Source organism: Dipodomys merriami, unplaced genomic scaffold (assembly GCF_024711535.1).
Source record: "Dipodomys merriami isolate MVZ:Mamm:240054 unplaced genomic scaffold, mDipMer1.0.p SCAF_636, whole genome shotgun sequence".
Taxonomy (NCBI): domain Eukaryota; kingdom Metazoa; phylum Chordata; class Mammalia; order Rodentia; family Heteromyidae; genus Dipodomys; species Dipodomys merriami.
Window position 1 is genome coordinate 504,797 of NW_027206220.1, and position 18,696 is coordinate 523,492.

The 18,696-nt window shown below is 58.2% G+C and overlaps 1 protein-coding gene across 2 annotated transcripts in view; it reads right to left on the reverse strand.

Moving 5' to 3' along the window:
• LOC138815302 (A-type potassium channel modulatory protein KCNIP1) overlaps nt 1-3,932 on the reverse strand; it is a 179,606-nt gene extending 175,674 nt beyond the window's left edge. The window contains exon 1 of one of the 2 annotated variants that reach the window (XM_070004633.1): nt 3,692-3,932. In XM_070004633.1, coding sequence (XP_069860734.1) covers nt 3,692-3,779 — 88 coding nt within the window. In that variant the 5' untranslated portion in view covers nt 3,780-3,932. The remainder of the gene's footprint in view (nt 1-3,691) is intronic. The other variant, XM_070004635.1, reaches the window with a different exon arrangement.
• Between the last annotated feature and the right edge of the window lie 14,764 nt (nt 3,933-18,696).

Sequence of the window (18,696 nt, forward strand, 5' to 3'; positions counted from 1 at the left end):
TGAATCAGGGAGCGATGGGCTACTGGAGGAGATGGGCAGGCTGGTTATGCTGTGGGATCGACGCACACCCCTAGTCTGCACCTCCACATTTCACCTGCACGTGCCTAGGGCCCTAAACTCTGAGCATCTCCTCATGAGGAGAGCCTCTTGCAGCTGCCTTGCTGAGGACGGGAGATCTGGGGGAGGCCCCTGGGAAAACCTCTCCCAACAAAGAGAAGGGTGTGGCTATCATACAACCTTGGCCTCTGGTGCTCTTTCCTGCACCCCAAACACGCTACCCTCTGGAATCTGTCACTACCCCGGCACAGCAGGCGGCTTCCCTGAACAGTCCTGCTGGTTCACAGTTCTGATGAACTCGCCAGAGGCGTAAGGCGGCTTCCTCCGTCCTCAGACAAGCTCCTGTGGTTGCACATGTGTGGGGCAGGTGCTGCACAGGGCTTCCCAGGCACCCGACCCCTCAGCATCCCAGGCTGGTGTCTGCCCAACGCCACACGTCGCCAGGCGCCTCCTCTGGGCTGGGCTCCACACAGCCGTTCTGCGGGTGGAAGCACAGGGCACATCGCCTCGGCTCACAGAGCTCGAGGGTGTGGGGAACACGGGCTCTCACACCAGGGTCTCACAGGGTCGCGCGATCACAAACTGTCAGGGGTAGGAGACACCTGCGGGGACCTCATCGCTGCACAGGATGACTTCACCCCTGCAGCAGGCCGCGACGGGGCAGCTTGATGCCAGCAATACCTTGGGTTGCTGGAATCAGGAAGGAGTCACAGTCCAGAGACAGGCAGGGCCGAGAGGGTGGACCAGAGCCTTCCTGGTACCCCAGGGCCCTCAGAGTCAGGGAGAGGTGACCATGGGCCGGCAGCCGGCAGAACAGCAGAGAGAGTCGTCTGGAGCCTCCCTTGTGTCCCAGAAATTCCCAAAGCTGGTGAGAAATAACTTATTCCTGGGACAGAAAGGGGAAGAGGGGGTGGGGGACATGCCATCCTTAACCCTGCAAACCCTCCTCTCGAGACTGGGTCTCTGCAAATCTAGAACTCAGTGCCATGAATGATGAATGCATCAGTGAAATCACAACAGAGGCTAGCAATCAGTAAGTGGTCAATGTGTCCATAAAGGGTGGCTTCCACATCCACCTGGGGTGGGGGTGGGTGCACACGGCAAAGCATCCTCTAGGCTTCCTCAGACCTTTCTCACCTCCCGCTCCAGGACTAGCCCCGCTCTTGCACTGTCACTGACCTAAGCCAGTATTTAATTATTATTATTGGTATATGTGGTGCTGAGGAATCGAACCCAGGGCCTCACATATGCTAGGTAAGCACTCTACCACTAAGCCACCTTCCCAGCCCCTTAGCAAGTATTTCACAAGCACCTGGGTGAGGCAGGGCACCAGGTACCCTGTCCGTGCCTGGCACAGAGCCAAGGCAGAGTAACACTTGGTTCTCTCTGTGGAGCGGAGGCGAATGGCACAGATGCAGTTAGGATATTCTCTTCCCCTGGCGCCTGCCCTGTGCCACCTCCCCGAACCTACAGAAAACCCGGCCCCGGAGCGGGTCGGAGGCAGGACAGGTGGCCACTCCTTCCCCTCTCTGGGATTCTGAGCACCCTGTCCTCCCCGCTTTGCTGTAGGGGCCTCCATTCCAAAGTGGCTGTCTCCACCAGCGCAGCCTTCTTCCCCTGCCAGCCCTGCCTCCTCCCATCTCAGCTCACAGACTCCTCGGTCTGCCCCAGGACCTGGGCTCTGTGCTCAGCAGCCCGGGCTTCCCTTCATCTCAGCACTCAGCAGGACGTCCGGGTGGACTCACCAGACTGCACACTCCACATTCACCCCCATGTCCACTGTCTGGAGCACATGGGAGGTACTCTGGAAATACATGAGTGAATGAACATAGACAAATAGGTAGAGAAAATATGCTCAGGCTCCTCTGTTCAAGTGGCCATCTAGCTGACTCCCTGTGTCTCTTGCCCGCACGCAAACACAAACTTTTTTGCATGCTTTCCTTAGCAGACTCACTCACTCTTCCCCTGTTGCATAACATTCTTCTGCAATCACTCTCTGCCGTTGCTGCCTCGAGTGCACAGACACACCTGCAGTCAGCAAAACCAAAGAGCCCTGCCGGGGACAGGTCTGTGCCACCACTGGCATCTGCAGACCCCTGCCCCTCTCTGCCTGTGGCCTGTCTCCTGACAGTCAACGCAGCACACTCCACCAAGGTTTCTAGTTCCAACTGCCCTGGACCCTTGGAACTGTGATGTGGCTTTCCCAGGTAGCAGATCAGGGCTGAGACCCAGCTTTTGCTCCATTCAGGCCGGAGTGCTTTCTGGGAAGTGAGTCTGGGACAGGATGTCACCCTCTCAAGGCCTTGGTATCCATGCAGAATTGCGTTGTGAAATCTATGTTCTGCTCCCTTTGGGAAGTGAAGCCCCTGGCTGGGAGCTCTGCTGCTGTGTTCCCCTCCCCTCCTGTGCCCCCATGCCAGGCCTGCGGTGACCTGACCAGGCATTCTGACTGTGAACATCAGGGTCCTGGGTGTCCTGGCGGGGGGAGTGTCCTCTTTCAGGAAGGTAGTAGGGAAACATCAGCAATTTGGAAAAGGAAATAAGAGGAATCTCAGCACTTCCCACCCATGTCTGCCACTGTATCTACCCTGGGACACTGGGCAGCTGGGGACCTGGGTCTCATCACCAGGGCTGGCACCCATATCCTCTTCTATTGCAAGTTTGTAAAATGCCAGTAAGGAGTTTGTGGTCCTCCTTCCCGAATATTTGGCCTCACATTTCCAGTGCCTCTCCCCTCTCTCCATCCCCGCCCCCCCCCCAAAGGACTCATCTTTCCAGAAAGAGGCCATGAATATTTAAAGACTTTTTTTCAGCTATTGGAACCACATAATGCTACTAGTCACTCTATAAATTCAACTCTAGAAAGTTTGCCCACGTTCCCCAGCACAGATGCTGCAGTGGGGTCCCTAAGAAGTTAACTGCCTTCTGGCCAGGGGCTGTCGGCCCATATGGGGCTAAGGATGCACACTTGTCCCTGATTCTGCTCCCCAGCCTCTGGGCCAGACAATCCTGCAAACTGTCTGTCATGGCAGTTTGGAGAAGCAGGGACACTGACACTGACACGAGTAGCAATGTGGAATTATAGACACCCATGGAAACAGAGCAGGCATGGCATCCAGAAACACAAGGCCTGGAACTCCACCAAAACAAGCTCTTGGCACTCAAAAGCAGAGCTGGTCTGAACTGTGGACTCACCAGTGCGAGGCCGGTTCCAGCCTTGGGCCACCTCCTGCCAGTCCCCCTCAAACATTATCTGATCCGCAGAATGACTCACCGTTCACCGCATCAAATCTCTCTTATCAACACCACACGACTCTCCGTGGATAACTTCGTGAAACTCCAGTCATGCTAAGGCACTTCTAGTGCTCTGACAAGGGCTCTGTTCCTCTGCCTGTAGCCAATCAGCCACACGCCGGCAACCCCGGTTCCAAAGTCCCAGGCAATTACAGTCGGCTGAGCTCCCAGACAGGGTGCCGCCCGCCCAGAACCAGGACCCAGGTGGTCGGCATCCTAGAATTCCAGCCGCCCCTGGAACTCTGGTACACCAGAACAGCCACACTCGCCGCCACACAAAGGCCACACGGGAGTCAGGACGCATCCAAGCGGGAAACGAGGTTCGCAGCAGTCTCCCTACCTTTGCTGAGGGTCCCGGTGATGAGCTTGAAGATGGTCTGGGCAAATTTCACGAACCCGAGCCTGCATCTTTTGGAGCAGCCGCTCATGGTGACGGAATGCAGCCGGGCCCTGCCCGGGGCAGCCGGAGATGATGATGGCTCTCGCTTCGCAGGTCCCTGGACCGGGGAGCCTGCCTGGACGAGCCCCAGGAAGCAGGTGGCCCCCAGAGAGCCTAGCTCCAGGCTCGGCACAGCACCGCACGGCTCCTCTGCAGCAGGTCCAGCGTCTGCGCCCGGCGTCGGAGGGAGGCGGGCTCCCTCCCTCCCTCCCTCCCGTCGCCTCCTGCTGTCCAGTCGGCGCTCACCCCGGGAGGGAGGACGCGGGGACGCCGGGCTCACCCCGGGGGGGGGGGGACGCGGGGAGGACGCGGGGCGCCGGGCCGGGGCTCACCCCGAGGACGCGGGGAGGACGCCGGCCGGGGCGGCCCCGCGGGGGCGCCAGGCGCTCGCTGAGGAGCCCCGGGAGGAGCCGAGCCGGGAGGGAGGAGCTGCAGCCGGCCGGCTCCTGCGGGCGGCCGCGCTGTGGCCGAGAGCGCGGGTCGGAGGAGGGAGGCCGGCCGGGACGCCGAGGCCCCTCGGGGGGACGCCGGGCCGGGACGCGGGGGAGGCCGGGCCGGGACGCCGAGGCCCCTGGGGGGGGGAGGCCGGCCGGGACGCCGAGGCCCCTGGGGGGAGGCCGGGCTGAGACGCCGAGGCCCCTGGGGGGAGGCCGGGCCGGGACGCCGAGGCCCCTCGGGGGGGGGGGGGAGGCCGGGCCGGGACGCCGAGGCCCCTCCGGGAGAGGCCGGGCTGAGACGCCGAGGCCCCTGGGGGGAGGCCGGGCCGGGACGCCGAGGCCCCTCGGGGGGAGGCCGGGCTGAGACGCCGAGGCCCCTCCGGGAGAGGCCGGGCTGAGACGCCGAGGCCCCTGGGGGGAGGCCGGGCTGAGACGCCGAGGCCCCTCGGGGGGAGGCCGGCCGGGACGCCGAGGCCCCTCCGGGAGAGGCCGGGCTGAGGGGCGCTGGACGCCCGGGGTCGCCCCGGGTCGCCCGGGCAGGTGGACCGGCGGACGGCGGGTCCGGTGAGGAGGCCGCGCCGCCCCCTCGGTGCTTCCGGCTCACGACCCGGCCCTCCACGCCCAGCCGCGCCCCACGCACGCGGCGTCGCGCGGAGCCCGCTCAGGAGAACACGCGCCTGCGCCTTCGTCGTGGGTTCCATCCGGGCACCCCGCCCACCGGAGGTCCCGCCCACCGGAGGTCCCGCCCGCCTTCGCGCGGGCCTCGCCCCTCAGGGGCCGGTGCACGTGCCCGTCATCTGTTGGCGGCCTTCGAGCACAGCGGAAGTGGCCGCACCACGCTTCCGGCGTCTCCTTCCCGGGCGAGGAGCCGCCTCGCGCCCGTGGCCGTTCCCCCCCTCAGGCGGTGCCACCCTCGCGGCAGCTGCTCCCGCCGCCGGCCGGCGCCGCCTCCAGGCCTCCCCACCGCCCGCCGCGCGGGAAAGCCCATCCGTCCGCACGGGAAAGCCCGTCCCCGGGGGAAAGCCCGTCCACGGGGGAAAGCCCGTCTGTCCACGTGGGAAAGCCCGTCCGCGCGGGAAAGCCCGTCCACGGGGGAAAGCCCGTCCACGGGGGAAAGCCCGTCTGTCCACGCGGGAAAGCCCGTCCGCGCGGGAAAGCCCGTCCACGGGGGAAAGCCCGTCCACGGGGGAAAGCCCGTCCACGGGGGAAAGCCCGTCCACGGGGGAAAGCCCGTCTGTCCACGTGGGAAAGCCCGTCCGCGCGGGAAAGCCCGTCCACGGGGGAAAGCCCGTCTGTCCACGTGGGAAAGCCACCTGTCCACGCTCCCCACACCCCGTGTGAGTCCTGAGGAAGATCCCACCTCCCACTGTGCGGGAAAGCCCGTCTGTCCACGCAGGAAAGCCCGTCTGTCCACGCAGGAAAGCCACCTGTCCACGCTCCCCACACCCCGTGTGAGTCCTGAGGAAGATCCCACCTCCCACTGTGCGGGAAAGCCCGTCTGTCCACGCGGGAATGCCCGTCTGTCCATGTGGGAATGCCATCTGTCCACGTGGGAATACCGGTCCATCCACGCAGAAAAGTCCATCTGTCCACAGGGGAATGCCATTTGTCCACGTGGGAATGCCGTTTGTCCACGTGAGAATACCCTTCCATCTGTCCACCGGGGAATGTCATCTGTCCACGCCCTGCCCGCGTGGGTCCGGAGGAAGATCCCACCCTTGTCCTTCCCCAGAAGACACTAAGTCACTGCTTGTGCCACACAGGCAAAGGCTGAGAAATCCAGCAGCGGAGAAGCTGGTGAAGCCGAGGGCCCTGTGAGTGGGAAAGAATCCACGGGGCTGGAGACGGAGCCCGCGCAAGGGAAAGCAGAGCGAAAATACCAGGAGTGTGCAAGGCCAAACTTTTTCACTGGAAAGTAAAAGGCCGAGCCTGCACACACTCGACATTTAGCTCCCCTCACAGTAGCAAAGGAAGCATTTTGCCATTCCTTGGTGTCGGAACTCTCAGTCTTATAGATAATGAGTCAAGTCCAAAGAGGGTCAGCAGGGTCCAAAATACCACACAGCAAGATATTGCACCCCCCCCCCCAAACAACAACAACAACGCAGACACAGTTGTGTCAAGAACATCCCTGGAGAGAAAAGACAAGTTGAACCCCTACTGAATTCATGGAAGGAGCACACAGGAGAAAATTGTTCTCTGCCCAGGAACCCACTATACTGCAGACACGGAGCAGAAGAGGAGCAGTGAGGTGGCCCTGGGAAATTAGACCAACAGCAGGCTCCTAATTAGTCAGCCTCTGCCACAGAGGTGCACGATCTAAGGGTGTGCAGAGCTAGCTCCACCTGAAATGCCTCCTGGAATCTCCTCACATCAGGGCAGGCAGACGGGGGCTCCAGATGGTTCCTGACCCTGGAGAAGGGCACAGGCTTCTCTGTGGGCAAGGCTGAGGGAGGACAGGCACGCTGGCCTTCAGAGTGGAAGGGCCACCCCCTGCAAGGCTGGCAGTGGCACCTTCGCCGAATCCAGTTCACTGAACTCCTTCTCTGTGCAGGTGACTACTATCCTAAGTACTTATTCCAAGCCCTTATTGGAGCCCCATGAGACAGCCACTATTACGTTATTCATTGGAAGTAACTCCTCGATGGCCACAGAGCAAGGACAGAATTCTAAACCCAAGCTGCTTGGCATTGGAGCCCTAAAATTCCTGGAAATTTATTTCATGTGCCATCAGGATTCAAGATCCAAGTGAGTGGCAGCAACAGGGAGCCACATTTTGCCTCAACGCCGGAGGAAAGAAGGAATGTCCATTATAGTCAACTCATTGAGGCGAGATGACAGAGACTTTGCCTGCCGTGGAAGAATTCCCTCAACAGTGAGTTATAAAGTGGGAGGGGAGGCAGAAAGAGACGTAGCTAGACAGGCACCAGTCACTGTCTAACCAGGAGATCAGAGCAGCTATTTGGCAGAGAGAATTTCTTAGGGAGAGTTACTGGCAGGCAGTGGGAGGCCTTAGATGGCTGGAAGGGCACAGAGGAATTGCAGAGATGCAGAAAACAGGACAGAGGGTAGGGACAAAGGCAAGGAGGTGGGTTCCCTGCTCCTGGAACCTGGGCAGGTGACAGACAGACCAGGGTGACAGAGATGCAGGCCTCCCAGGGTCTGCCTCTGGCTGGTCTGAATGCCTATAAAATGGGGCCCATGAGGGTGATGCTGGGAATTCAAGATGATGATGATGATGATGATGATGATGGTGATGATGATGATGATGATGATGATGATGATGGTGATGATGATGATGATGGTGATGATGATGGTGATGATGATGATGATGCAGCAAAACCCTAGGAGCTGGCATTCACTGGTGCAGCTGGCCTGGAGAGCCATCACTGAGGGGAGGGCAGAAGGAAGCAGCCAGTGAGAAAGGCATCCAGCCTCAGCTCCGGCCCCTACAGGCAGACAGAAGTGTGCTTTAGTATGGGCTGCTGTACCGTGGAGTGGAGTGGAGTGGAGTGGGGAAAGGAGTCTTGACCCTGGCCGAGCGCTCACAGACCAGCCTGCTCTAGATGGCGTCTGTTCTAAAACCCAAGAACCTTGTTTGTGCATTTGCTCATTCCTCATATATTTACTTAATAACTACAATGAGCCAGGCCAGGCCTGAGGGATGTGCTGGAGAACAAGATGGAGCCCTTCCTGCGTGAAAATCGTGTTTTAGAGTTCAGTGGGGGAGGGACAGCTCAGACTGGCATCCAACCAATCCATAAAGCCGAATTCCAGGGAACAAAACAAAACACTTGGATACAAATAATAAAAAGGAGCGTCCAGCCTGCACTTTTGAATGAGCAGGACGAGGCCTCCCAGGGTTTGCTGGCCAGCTCCAAGAAGAGGAGGAGACTGGGCAGGAGTTGGGATTGTTATAAAGCCATGGCTGTGATTTGTGACCCCGGCCAGATGGTCTTTGGGGGTATTGTGTTGCGTTCTCCTTGGCTTGAAAGCTAAAAAAACTTTAGAGTATCCCAGTGACACTGTATCATACCCATTTCTTAGAGAAGAGGGGCTGGGGAGATGCACAGACCAGTGGGGTGAGTGACACCCCAGGAAAGTAGGGGGAGGGAGGAGACAGAAGCCACCAGCCTAGTCAGAAACAAATAGGATCAGGTCTGCCTGGGAAAATGGTACGCATTTCCAGCCAGCAGATGGGAGTGGAGGTGAGGACCTCAGGAAAGCAGGCAGAAACTAGTATTCTCATAAATAAATGATTCTTGTTGCCACTGCTAAGAAAGAAGACAAACGTAGCCTCCCACCAGGCCCCAAATATTAGCATTTAAACACCCACTTACACAGGTGGGTAAGAAAACCCATTTCCTAAGAATTAAATCAGACTTTAGTTGTCTCTAAGCCTCAGAAAAATCAGTTCTGCTTGAGCCTGCACCTTGCAGAGGGATTCAGTGTTGCTCCGGGGTGCCAGCTCTGCGTGCTCAGCAGGGAGTTCATGGTGTTTTCTGTTATAATTGCAAGCAAATGATGCCTGGGAGGCCTTGGGCAATTCATCAGCACTGTTTGCTGGAGCTCTAAGGCTCATTTGCGGTGAGAACAGGGTGCGGGCTCAGGGATCTCCACGCATTCTGCACTGTACTGTCAGCAAGTCTGTGGGCCTGGCTGGGTGGGCAGAACAGCTGTGGTGCTTGTGGGGCAGGCAAGAGGGCACGTGAAGCTGGGGGGGGGGTGGCTGTGGAGTCAAGGAGATTTCCTGTCTGTAATCCTTGTCCTTCCTGAGCCTCACAAATACGTCTACTGGAGGTCAGGCCCCAGCTCAAACCAGCCTAACCCAGCCGGTTTGGTACAGGACTCCATTCTGCCTGGCAGGAAGGTGGTTGCACTGTGTGTTTTAGAAACGGTTCTTTGGAATCCAGGCAGAATCCTTCCTGTATCCTGTTTTGGCACGGGAAAGGCTACCTGCATCTGGTGCCTCCTGTTCTTATAACAACATCGGCCTATCTCCTGCTTTGATGTCTGAGTCTGGCCCTTCTGACATTTGTTCACAATAGTGTAATTTCCCCACTTATCTGTCCGGCCTCACATGGACAGCTATGGGGTGATAGGCAGGGAAGAGTGCTCACGCAGGCACCCCGTGGCCTCAGAAACCCCCTCACCAGTCTCTGTGAGTGCCAGACACCCTGGCAGCCCTGCTCACTGCCACCTGGAAGGACTTGAGATCCTGATCTCGTCAGCACCTTGCCTGGCATGTAAGCCCAGACTGGAATTCAAACATCTGCTGTGCTAGCCTGCGCGGGGCCTCTGAGGTTCCTGTGTTGGAAACTTGATTCCAACGTCACAGGTCCTGAGGCGGGGCCTTCGGGAGGCGTGGTGCGGTCGTGAGGGTGGACCGGTGAGGGCACCATGGCGCTGTAGGAGGAGAGGTGGGACCTGAGCTGGTGGCTTCCCTGCAGCCCCACGTGTCGTTCGCCAAGGGCTGAGCAGAGAGGGGCTGGCTCTGTGACCACGGACCTCCAGGCTTCTAGAACTGTGCACAAAATCCAGTTCTAGCTTTTACCTATTAGCCAGTCTGGGAATTTTGTTAACAGCAGCAGGAAACAGGTGAAAGACTCACTGCAACCACACATTATCTGTGACCATGTAACTCAGTAGTTCCAAGTCTGAGCCTCCATTCCATCTTCAGGAAGAGAGGGAGGATGACCGCAAGAGCAAGGTCACGTCCGGGGCCACTCCAGGGCCGCATCAGAGCAGCTGCAGTGGGGATCTACCCGTGGGACTGGCAGAGGAAGCCTTTAATAGTGAGTGAGCATCCCTTTCAATAGCCATCAACCTTTGGCAATGACAGGAGCGCCTGGAGGGCAGGCAGAGCGCTGGGCCGATGGGGAGAGGAGGCCGTGGTGAGCCGGCACGGGCACCAGCCCTGGGGGCGGAGCAGGTGGCAGTGCTCACCGCCGATTCCAGCCGCCTGCCCTTGTCATTGTGCCCAGCGCCTCAGATGGCAAAACCAGCTCCATTATCAGCAGAGCTCAAGCCCAGCGCCAAGCTGGTGCACTGCGGGCAGGACGGGAGGCTGCGGGCTGGCAGCGGGGAGGCTTAAGTTTATGTCCTTGGGCGACTCTGTCACCTCCTCCATCCAGCTCATCACAGTGAAGGAGTCTCGTCCTTTTATACACTTCAACTGCCCGTTACCTCTACCCCTCTTGTGCATTGCCCCACGTGCCTCTGAGCAGAGCCACAAGCCCTCCACGGGGACACGCCTCCGTGTCCCATCTGCACATGACAGAAAGGAGAGGGCCACTGGCTTCAAGTAACCAAACCCAGCCATGCCGAACACTGGACTTCAGCTTGTCTGCTGGCTGTGGAGTAAGTTCCCACCTCTCCTCAAATCCCTGAGACGTTAGTCACACACAAAGGGCTTGCCAGTTTCTCTCTCACTCCCTTTTGAAAGTGAAAATAGAAGGGAAATGAATCAAAAAGTCAGATGGAATTGATGCGGAATAGACTGGGGTGTAGAGGAAATCAAATACACCCTTCAGCCAGCCTCATTTGGTGGCAGTCAGTGGCCAGAGCCTGGCAAACCTGCCCCCTACGATGCCCCCATCTCCACACAACAGAGAGAGGGTGTGGGCAGGAGCACTGCTTGGTGGGGAACCAAGAATATTGGAGATCCAGAAAAAGTAATCTGGGTCCCAATCAATAAGACGGTTTCAAAAGCAATGAAAGCACCAGCAAGTTCACTACTTTCCAAAGGGTGTTCCCGTATTGTGTCCCCTTAACCCCAGAACGCCGAGTCTCCCGTTTTCAGACTGTACCCCCGAGAGGTCAGGAGACTCCCCCAAGGTGACCGCAGCGGGGTCTGTGCCCACCGCTGTGGGAACTTTGCTGGCTCCACAGAGCCTAGGCATCTGGTTGCACAAGTCTGCTAATCGTTAGGACTCTGAGTGATTCCCAAAATACTACGGGGCAGCTTCCAGGAGTGACCCTGAGCCGGGAGAGGGCTGAAGAGCCAGGCCTGTCGTGGGCCTGCGGGCCGGGCCGGGGGGCACCCAGCTCACTCAGCAGACCCAGCAAGAAGACACAACCAGGCATGGTCCACAGCAAGGGTGGCCAGGAAGCATCCTCCACGGGGAGGCCTGCGTGGGGCTCTACGGGACCAGACCCCAGGGGTCTCTGCACACAGGCAGATGGAGAGATTTCAGCCTCACAGTCCTATGCCACCGCTGCTCTGCTGCGGGGCTTCCGCTGCCCGAGGGGACGCTGAGGAGTCATTTGGGGTCAGGACCGGCTGGATCCCACCATCTCCATTGGATGAGGTAGGAAGCCTGTGTGGGTGGGGGGGGGGGCGGTCGTCACCCTGCACCTAGGACACGGGTGCTGCCCACATTGCCCATCTTCCTCACTAGAGGGCGCCCACGCTCCCTCGCCTATCAGCCAACCTGGCCGGCGCACGGAACCCAGGGCTGCGGAGAAGCAGCCTCTCTCTGCCTGGGGAGGGGCGGGTCTCGCTGGGCTAGGAATCACTAGCATCGAGAGCTGGCTGTGAAGTAAGCTCTGTTTCCACAGTGCCCACCCTCAGCCCCCTCCACTGCCCTCCACGCAGAAGTTTACTCACCACCAAGCTCATAGTCTAGACTCATGGAGCGCCCTGGAAACGGTATGAATCTCTCTGCAGAGTCCAGATTTCCTCACATGCTTGCAGTCACCCCTCCTCGGCTGAGCTGCTCTGTTCTGTGTCTAGCTACGACAGCTCCCCCATGCCCCCACCAGGAGGTGATGTATGTGGTGGGAGTCAGACTTCCACGTCTCCCTGAACCAGACGTGACGGTCCATCTTGTGGACCACAAAACCTCCAATGCCTAGAATAGAGCCTGGCACATAGAGAGCAGTGAATATTTTATGAAGAAGCCACTGACTCCAACCCTCGCTTAACCTTGGGTTAGTTACTGAGTCTCTTCGAATCTTGGTCCTGGGATAGAAACACACTGACAAGGGCTGGGAAGGTGGCTCAGTCGTAGAATGCTCACCTTGCATGCCTGGGTTCGATTCCTCAGTACCACATACACAGAAAAAGCCGGAAGTAGTGCTATGGTTCAAGTGATAGCTCAGGGACAGTGACCAGGCCCACAGTTCAAGCCCCAGGACTAGCAAAAAAACCCACTGACGAGACAGGGTAGTTGGTGGTAAGGTCCAAAGGAGGAAATCCAGTCTCGGTTCTCAGCTCTGAGCTTAGTTGGGGGTAAAGCTTCACTAGTGACAGCAAGAGTCCTGTAGCCATTCACATGTACCTGTGTACACACGTGTCCTGCATGCAGGCATATGCATGTGTGTGCACACATGTGCATGTGCCTATGACCTTGTGGGTACCTGTGATTGCAGGACACACATGCATGTGCCCATGACCTTTTGGGTACATGTGATTGCAGAACTGGGAGGATGGGTCTTTTGACTCCCGTGTTCTTACAGTTGAGGAAACAGAGGCACAGAATGGCCCAACAGAGCGGTGTCGACTTGCTTTTTAAGCCCAGCCAGTTGGACTCTGCCCTTGCTTGTAGGCCCCAAGGTCGCCTGTGCATCACCGTGCCTCGCCTGGAGTGTCCCATGAAGAAACAAGGCCGGCCTGACCTTACTTCTAGTGCTTTCCGCCCCGGGTCCATCAGGGCAATGCAGAGGGCACAGCCCCCTGCCCCACCCCCGTAGCTCAGACACATGCTGGTCCTCGTGGGGTCTGGTACCAGCGTTTGAGAGAGCACCTTCTTTCACTATGATATACAGTGACATTCTTATTTCTGGGGTACAACGTGATGGTTCAGTGCCCATGCGCCCTGTGTGGAGATCAAGCCAGGGTAATTGGCCCAGTTAGCACACCCACATTGTCGCTCCTCCTGCCTGTGCCCACCATGGCTGGATGACAGACACACACCAGTACGCCTGATTTGTTCACTGAGATGGAGTTTCACTCATTTTTTTTTTGTCCTGGTCTGGCTTGAAACCATAATCCTCCTAGTACCAGCCTAACAAGTAGCTGGTATTACGGGTGCCTTTCGAACAAGCCTTTCGCTGAGGACATGTGTTCATCATGCTTCCTTTTCTCCTAAGGTAGAGGGGGGTTTCATGGAGAGAATGACTGTCTAACCCTCCACTTCCTGTAGACCTGGTGGTGGACAGAGGGCCCTGCTTCCAGAGGTGGGCGCTGGACGCAGGGAGTGGCCTCCAGAATGGCTGTCATGCCATGCCATGTCTTGCATGGCAGCCGCTGGTAGAGGGGATGCCCGGGGCGGGGGGGCTGGCACAGCCGGGCCTGTGGCTGCCTCCCAAGCCCAGGTTGTCTCCCCCCTTCCTTTCTGTGATGAAAGAACGAGAGCGGCAGATGGCCTGAAGGCGGGGACAGAGAAAACTCCTGTGTGTGGCAGGAAAGGGTGCCTGCTGGTGAGTTCCCCTCCGTCTCTCCAGGGAGCCGTGGACGCTGCCCGTGGTCTGGGGCTGGCCCTCTGCTCACGCCGCCACGGCGTGGGGCCGGCCCTCCCAGCGGACCCCTCACTGCTGCCCGCGATGCCTCAGGGGCGGCCCTCCCCGGGAAGCGGCCTGGAGGCTGCGGCTCCCAGAGGGCCGTTGGGAGGCCCCGCACCCTGTGTGCCGCCAAGTGTCAGGAGCCTCCATTCCCTGGGCATTCCTGAGCATCCCACACGTGCACACACGCGTGCACACACACACACACGTCTCACACCCCGCCCCCCGCAGCCCAGCCCCACACACCCCACTCCTCGTGAGAGCCCCTTCCCAGGCGGCCAACAGAAGTGGGGCTCCCCAACGCCGGACCACGTCTTCTCAGGAACTCCTCTTTGCCCCGCAGGCAGAAGGAAGTCTTGCCCCCAAGCTCAGGGGAATTGCCCGTGACTCATACCCAGCCTGCCCTTTGAGAGATCCACTTCCTGAGGTTAGGGCTGGGGAGGAGCGGGACTGGGGCCAGGGAGGGGTGTGCGCGCGCGCGTGTGTGTGTGTGTTCCTTGCAAGGCCTTTCAGTGCTGCATACCAGCGTTCTGGCTCCTGAGCTTTCTGAAACGCAGAGCTTGTGGCTCTTCAGAAAATCAGCTCCCAAAGCATCCATTTCCCCTTATTGATCCGACGTCTATTTGGACGTGTTTTGAAGGAGAAGGAAAACCTGGAACTCTGTGGGAACCCAGCGCAGTCACCCTGCGCCACCCGCTCAGTGGCCCACGAGAAGGTTCTAGCAGCACACTCAACCCGGGCCCTCTGCAGCCCAGCTGGCTCTCTGCTCCTCGGGACCCCCAGCTCCCCTCATGCTGGGTTCCGAGGCCCTGGCAGGACCCCAGCCCCCCCCCCCAAGCTGGGTTCTGAAGCCCTGGCAGGACCCCAGCCCCCCCCCAGCTGGGTTCCGAGGCCCTGGCAGGACCCCAGCTCCCCCCCCCAGCTGGGTTCCGAGGCCCTGGCGGGACCCCAGCTTCTTCCCCCCCCCCCAAGCTGGGTTCCCAGGCCCTGGCGGGAGGCTTGCCCGCGCTTGCGCTTGCTGACACAGCAGCTTTGCCCAGATCCGGCGGGGAGCTGCCACACCCCACTCGGGAGGCACGCGAGGGCAGGGCTGGCTGAGTTTTCATTGTGCCTCACAAGAACCATCGCCAAAGGGAAACAAACAAAATGGGGAACTGAGAATCACTCCGTGAGGCCAGCCGTGTTCTCACACTGGTGGAAGGAGGCACTGGCTGGGGGCGCAACAGCATCATTTATTTCTTTGTTTATCAGTCGTGAGCCTTGAACTCGGGGCCTGGGCACTGTCCCTCAGCTCTTCAGCTCAAGGCTAGCGCTCTACCACTTGAGTCACAGCACCACTTCCAATTTTCTAGTGGTTTATTGGAGATAAGAGTCTCACGGACTTTCCTGTCCAGGCTGGCTTTGAACCGTGATCCTCAGATCTCAACCTCCTGAGTAGCTGGGATTACCGACATGAGCCACTGGCACCCGGCCCATCATATTTATTTAAAGCAAGAGAGCCAAAGGGACTGATGTTCATTGAAGCTCATTTTGAACTGCTTTTTTTGATCTTCCTCCCACAAGTCTGTAGGTACTTGTGTCCTCTTTTCATGGTAGAGAAACTGAGGCTGAGACAATGACTTGTCCTGTGTTAGAAACAGGGCTAATTACTAAAGAAAGGATTCACAATCTGGTCTGATTATGTCCAGGCAGCCTAAGCTTTCCTTACCCCAAGGTATCTGGGCTCTACAGTCCCTTGCTCTCTCTCCCTCTCTGTACCCTGTGTCTGCTTACTCTGCTGTCTCTGTTTCTCAGACACAAAGCTCCTCCCAGCAGCCCTGTCTGCCCCTCAACTGCAGGTTTTTTTTCCTTGCTGGTTCTGGAGCTTGAATTCAGGGCCTGGGTGCTGTCCCTGAGCTTCTTTTGCTCGAGGCTAACGCTCTACCACTTGAGCCACAGTGCTACGTCTGGCTTTTTCTGCTTATGTGGTGCTGAGGAATCAAACCCAGGGCCTCGTGCATGCAAGGCAAGCGCTCTACCACTGAGCCACCTTCCTAGCCCTGCAGGTTCTTTTCTGCCTATCAACTCCTGTCATAAACACCATGTTCTCCTGAGAGAGCCTGGCCCTTCCTCTCACACAAATGCCAGTGGAAAATCACTTCAATAATTTTGTGATATTCTTTACTTCTTGATTTATTTCCATTACCCATGCCCCTGCCAGAATGTAGAGTTAATGACAGCCAGGGCCTCATGTTCCTTGTTTCTGCTCTTGCCTGGAGAAGTGGAAACACTTTAGAAATGTTGGCTGACCGGCTGATGGATGGATGGATGGATGGATGGATGGATGGATGGATGCGTGGATGGGTGGATGAGTGGATGGGTGGATGAGTGGATGGATGGATGAGTAGATAGATGGATGGACAGGTGGATGGATATATATATATATATATATATATATGTATGTATGGACAGGTGGGTGGAGGAATGGATGGATGGATGGGAGTATGAACAGTTAGGTAGTTGAATGGATGGATGATGGATGGACAGGTGTATGTATGTATGTGTGTATGTATGTATGTGTGTGTATGAATAGATGAGTAGATGAATGGACAGGTAGATGGATGGGTGGGTAGATGGACAGGCAGGTGGATGGAGGGTGAATGGATGGACAGGTGGGTGGATGGATAGGTGGATGGAGGGTGGATGGATGGACAGGTGGGTAGGTGGATGGATGGATGGATGGAGGGAGGGATGACAGATGGACGGTTGGATGGGCAGGTGGGGTGGGTGGAAGGGTGACTGGCAGAGCACTGTTGTCTCTCAGGATCTGGAGGGCTGTCAACACATCCTGCGCTGCGGGCTGCCTGGCCTCTCTCACCACACTGCTTAATGGTAGAGTTGCTCTTTTCCTCCTGTCTCCACAGTGTTGGGAAAGAAGTCGCAGCGTGTCCCACACCATCCCACACCAGAGAGGGGACTTACGCCTGACCCCTTGAGGGCCGGGCCAAGGTGCCATTTTTACTAGGGTTTGAAGGACACACAGTCTTGGTCTTCTAGCAAGGCTAACTGTCGGTTTTAGGTGTTCTGCTGTGGCTTTGCAGTTCTCTCTTCTCCATGGAGTCTGTGTTTTTGTTCATGGCTTTGTCGGGGCATCATCACCCAGAATTCCACCCCTGCTTCCCCGAGGACACACGGATCCTGGCAGGATCCAGCGTCCTTGGCAACAGGGCCGTGCAGAGCAGCACTGGTGGGCTCTGCGCCCGGGCAGCCGGGCGTGGGCAAGAGCGGCTTTCAGGATGGCCTGACCTGTGTTCCCAGAAAGGCCGCCGCCCTTCAGCTACGCTCTCCTACATCAGCTCCTCGGCTGCGTCTGCAGAAGGCCAGACGAGTTCCAGGCAGACATGGATGTGGCAGCTGTCCGTGGGTCTTCTGGTTGCACATCTCCCCTTCTGTCTCTGGTTGTCGGTGAGACTCTGGCCAGGCATCTGTCCTCCATGCCTTCGCTTCCACAGAGCAGCGGCCTTCCCCTCCCCGCCTGGCCTGGCCCACACCCACCGCCCTCTGACTCTCACCGAGTTCCAGCAACAGACCCGTCTTGAGTTCAGGCTGCCAAAGTGAACAATAGGGCAGCTGGGGAGGGAGGTTTGATCGGAATCTGGACAAGCCCTCCCGCTCCTGCTCACTCTCGACCAACCTTCTGAGGCACCTGAGCTAAAGCAGCCGAGCTGGAGAAACGGCAAGGGAGGCTGCCTGGAGTCTGGTCCCACGGCCAGATGGCTGGCTCACGCGGTGGGGCGAGGCACCGGTGCTGTACAGTAGCTCCCTGTGGAACACGGGTCCTCTGGAGCCTGTGTGGCGGAGGCCTGGTCTTCCAGGGTGATCCCAGGCACCCTGGGAGGATGAAGGCCCTGGCCTCCCGGCCTCCAGCAGGAGGGAGGACCTTCCTGCAAGTCCTCCCGGACAGTAAACACAGGCTCTGGTGATGAGCCTTGCTCAGGCAGGGCCCCCGCTGCCCGGTGACCACTCAGGCCAGTGTGTCCCGGGGCCACACACAACCGCCATTGCCCCCTCCCCTGGTCAGTGTCTCCTGCCCCAATCAGATAAACTGCTTCTGAACACTGGCCTCGAGCACCAGCTCCCAACTCCTCAGCCTCCTTCCTGTTCCTACATTTGTTGCTCCCATCTTTTTCCACAGCCCCCTCTGCATGCACGCACACACACACCTGTAGGGTCCCTTCTGTCTGTGACTAGTTCCTGTCTCCCAGCTCCGTGCTGTCATGGAAGATGTGTGGAGACTGCTGATCCTTCCAAACCTTGAGCTACAGCATTGCGTTCTGACTCCTAGCCTCCACCAACTGCAGGTGGAAAATACTCGAGAAAAATCGCATCTCCAGACTTTGTCAGGAGTCCCTGAGCAACAGACCGGAGCAACTGCTTAATTAGCAAGTACTTAAACAGTGTGCTAGGTACTGAGTGGGCTGTGAGCAAATACCGCAGCCCCCCCTCCCGCTCCATGAAACAGGGAACCTGCGGATGGTTCTGGAATCCATTCTCTGTGCATGCTCAACGGTGATCACAAGCCTACAAGGGCCTTCCCTAGCCTTTCCTGGTGGAGGGAGGGGGAGGGATGGGATGGGAGAGGGCCTGATCCCACCACGTGCTCCTTTTCCTGCCCACTGCTCACCTCCCAGGGCCTTCACATCAGAGAAGCTGGTGTCTGGGCTCCAAGGTTGTGGCTGCCCCATTTTACAGGCAGGGAAACTGAGTTTGGTTCTGTTTTCCCGAGCCTCCCCTAGGGGCTAAGAGACCCTGCCTGGAAGTTTCCAGAATGCAGCAGCCAGGGACAGATGTAAAACTCGTGAGTGTTGGGAAATCACCCAGGGGAGGGGAGGGGCAATGGCTCTTGGTCTGAAGCACTGGACAGAGGACCGTCCCCGGAGTCACGCACCCCCTGCCCCTGCCCGCCCTCCGCTGTCCCTTCTGAGG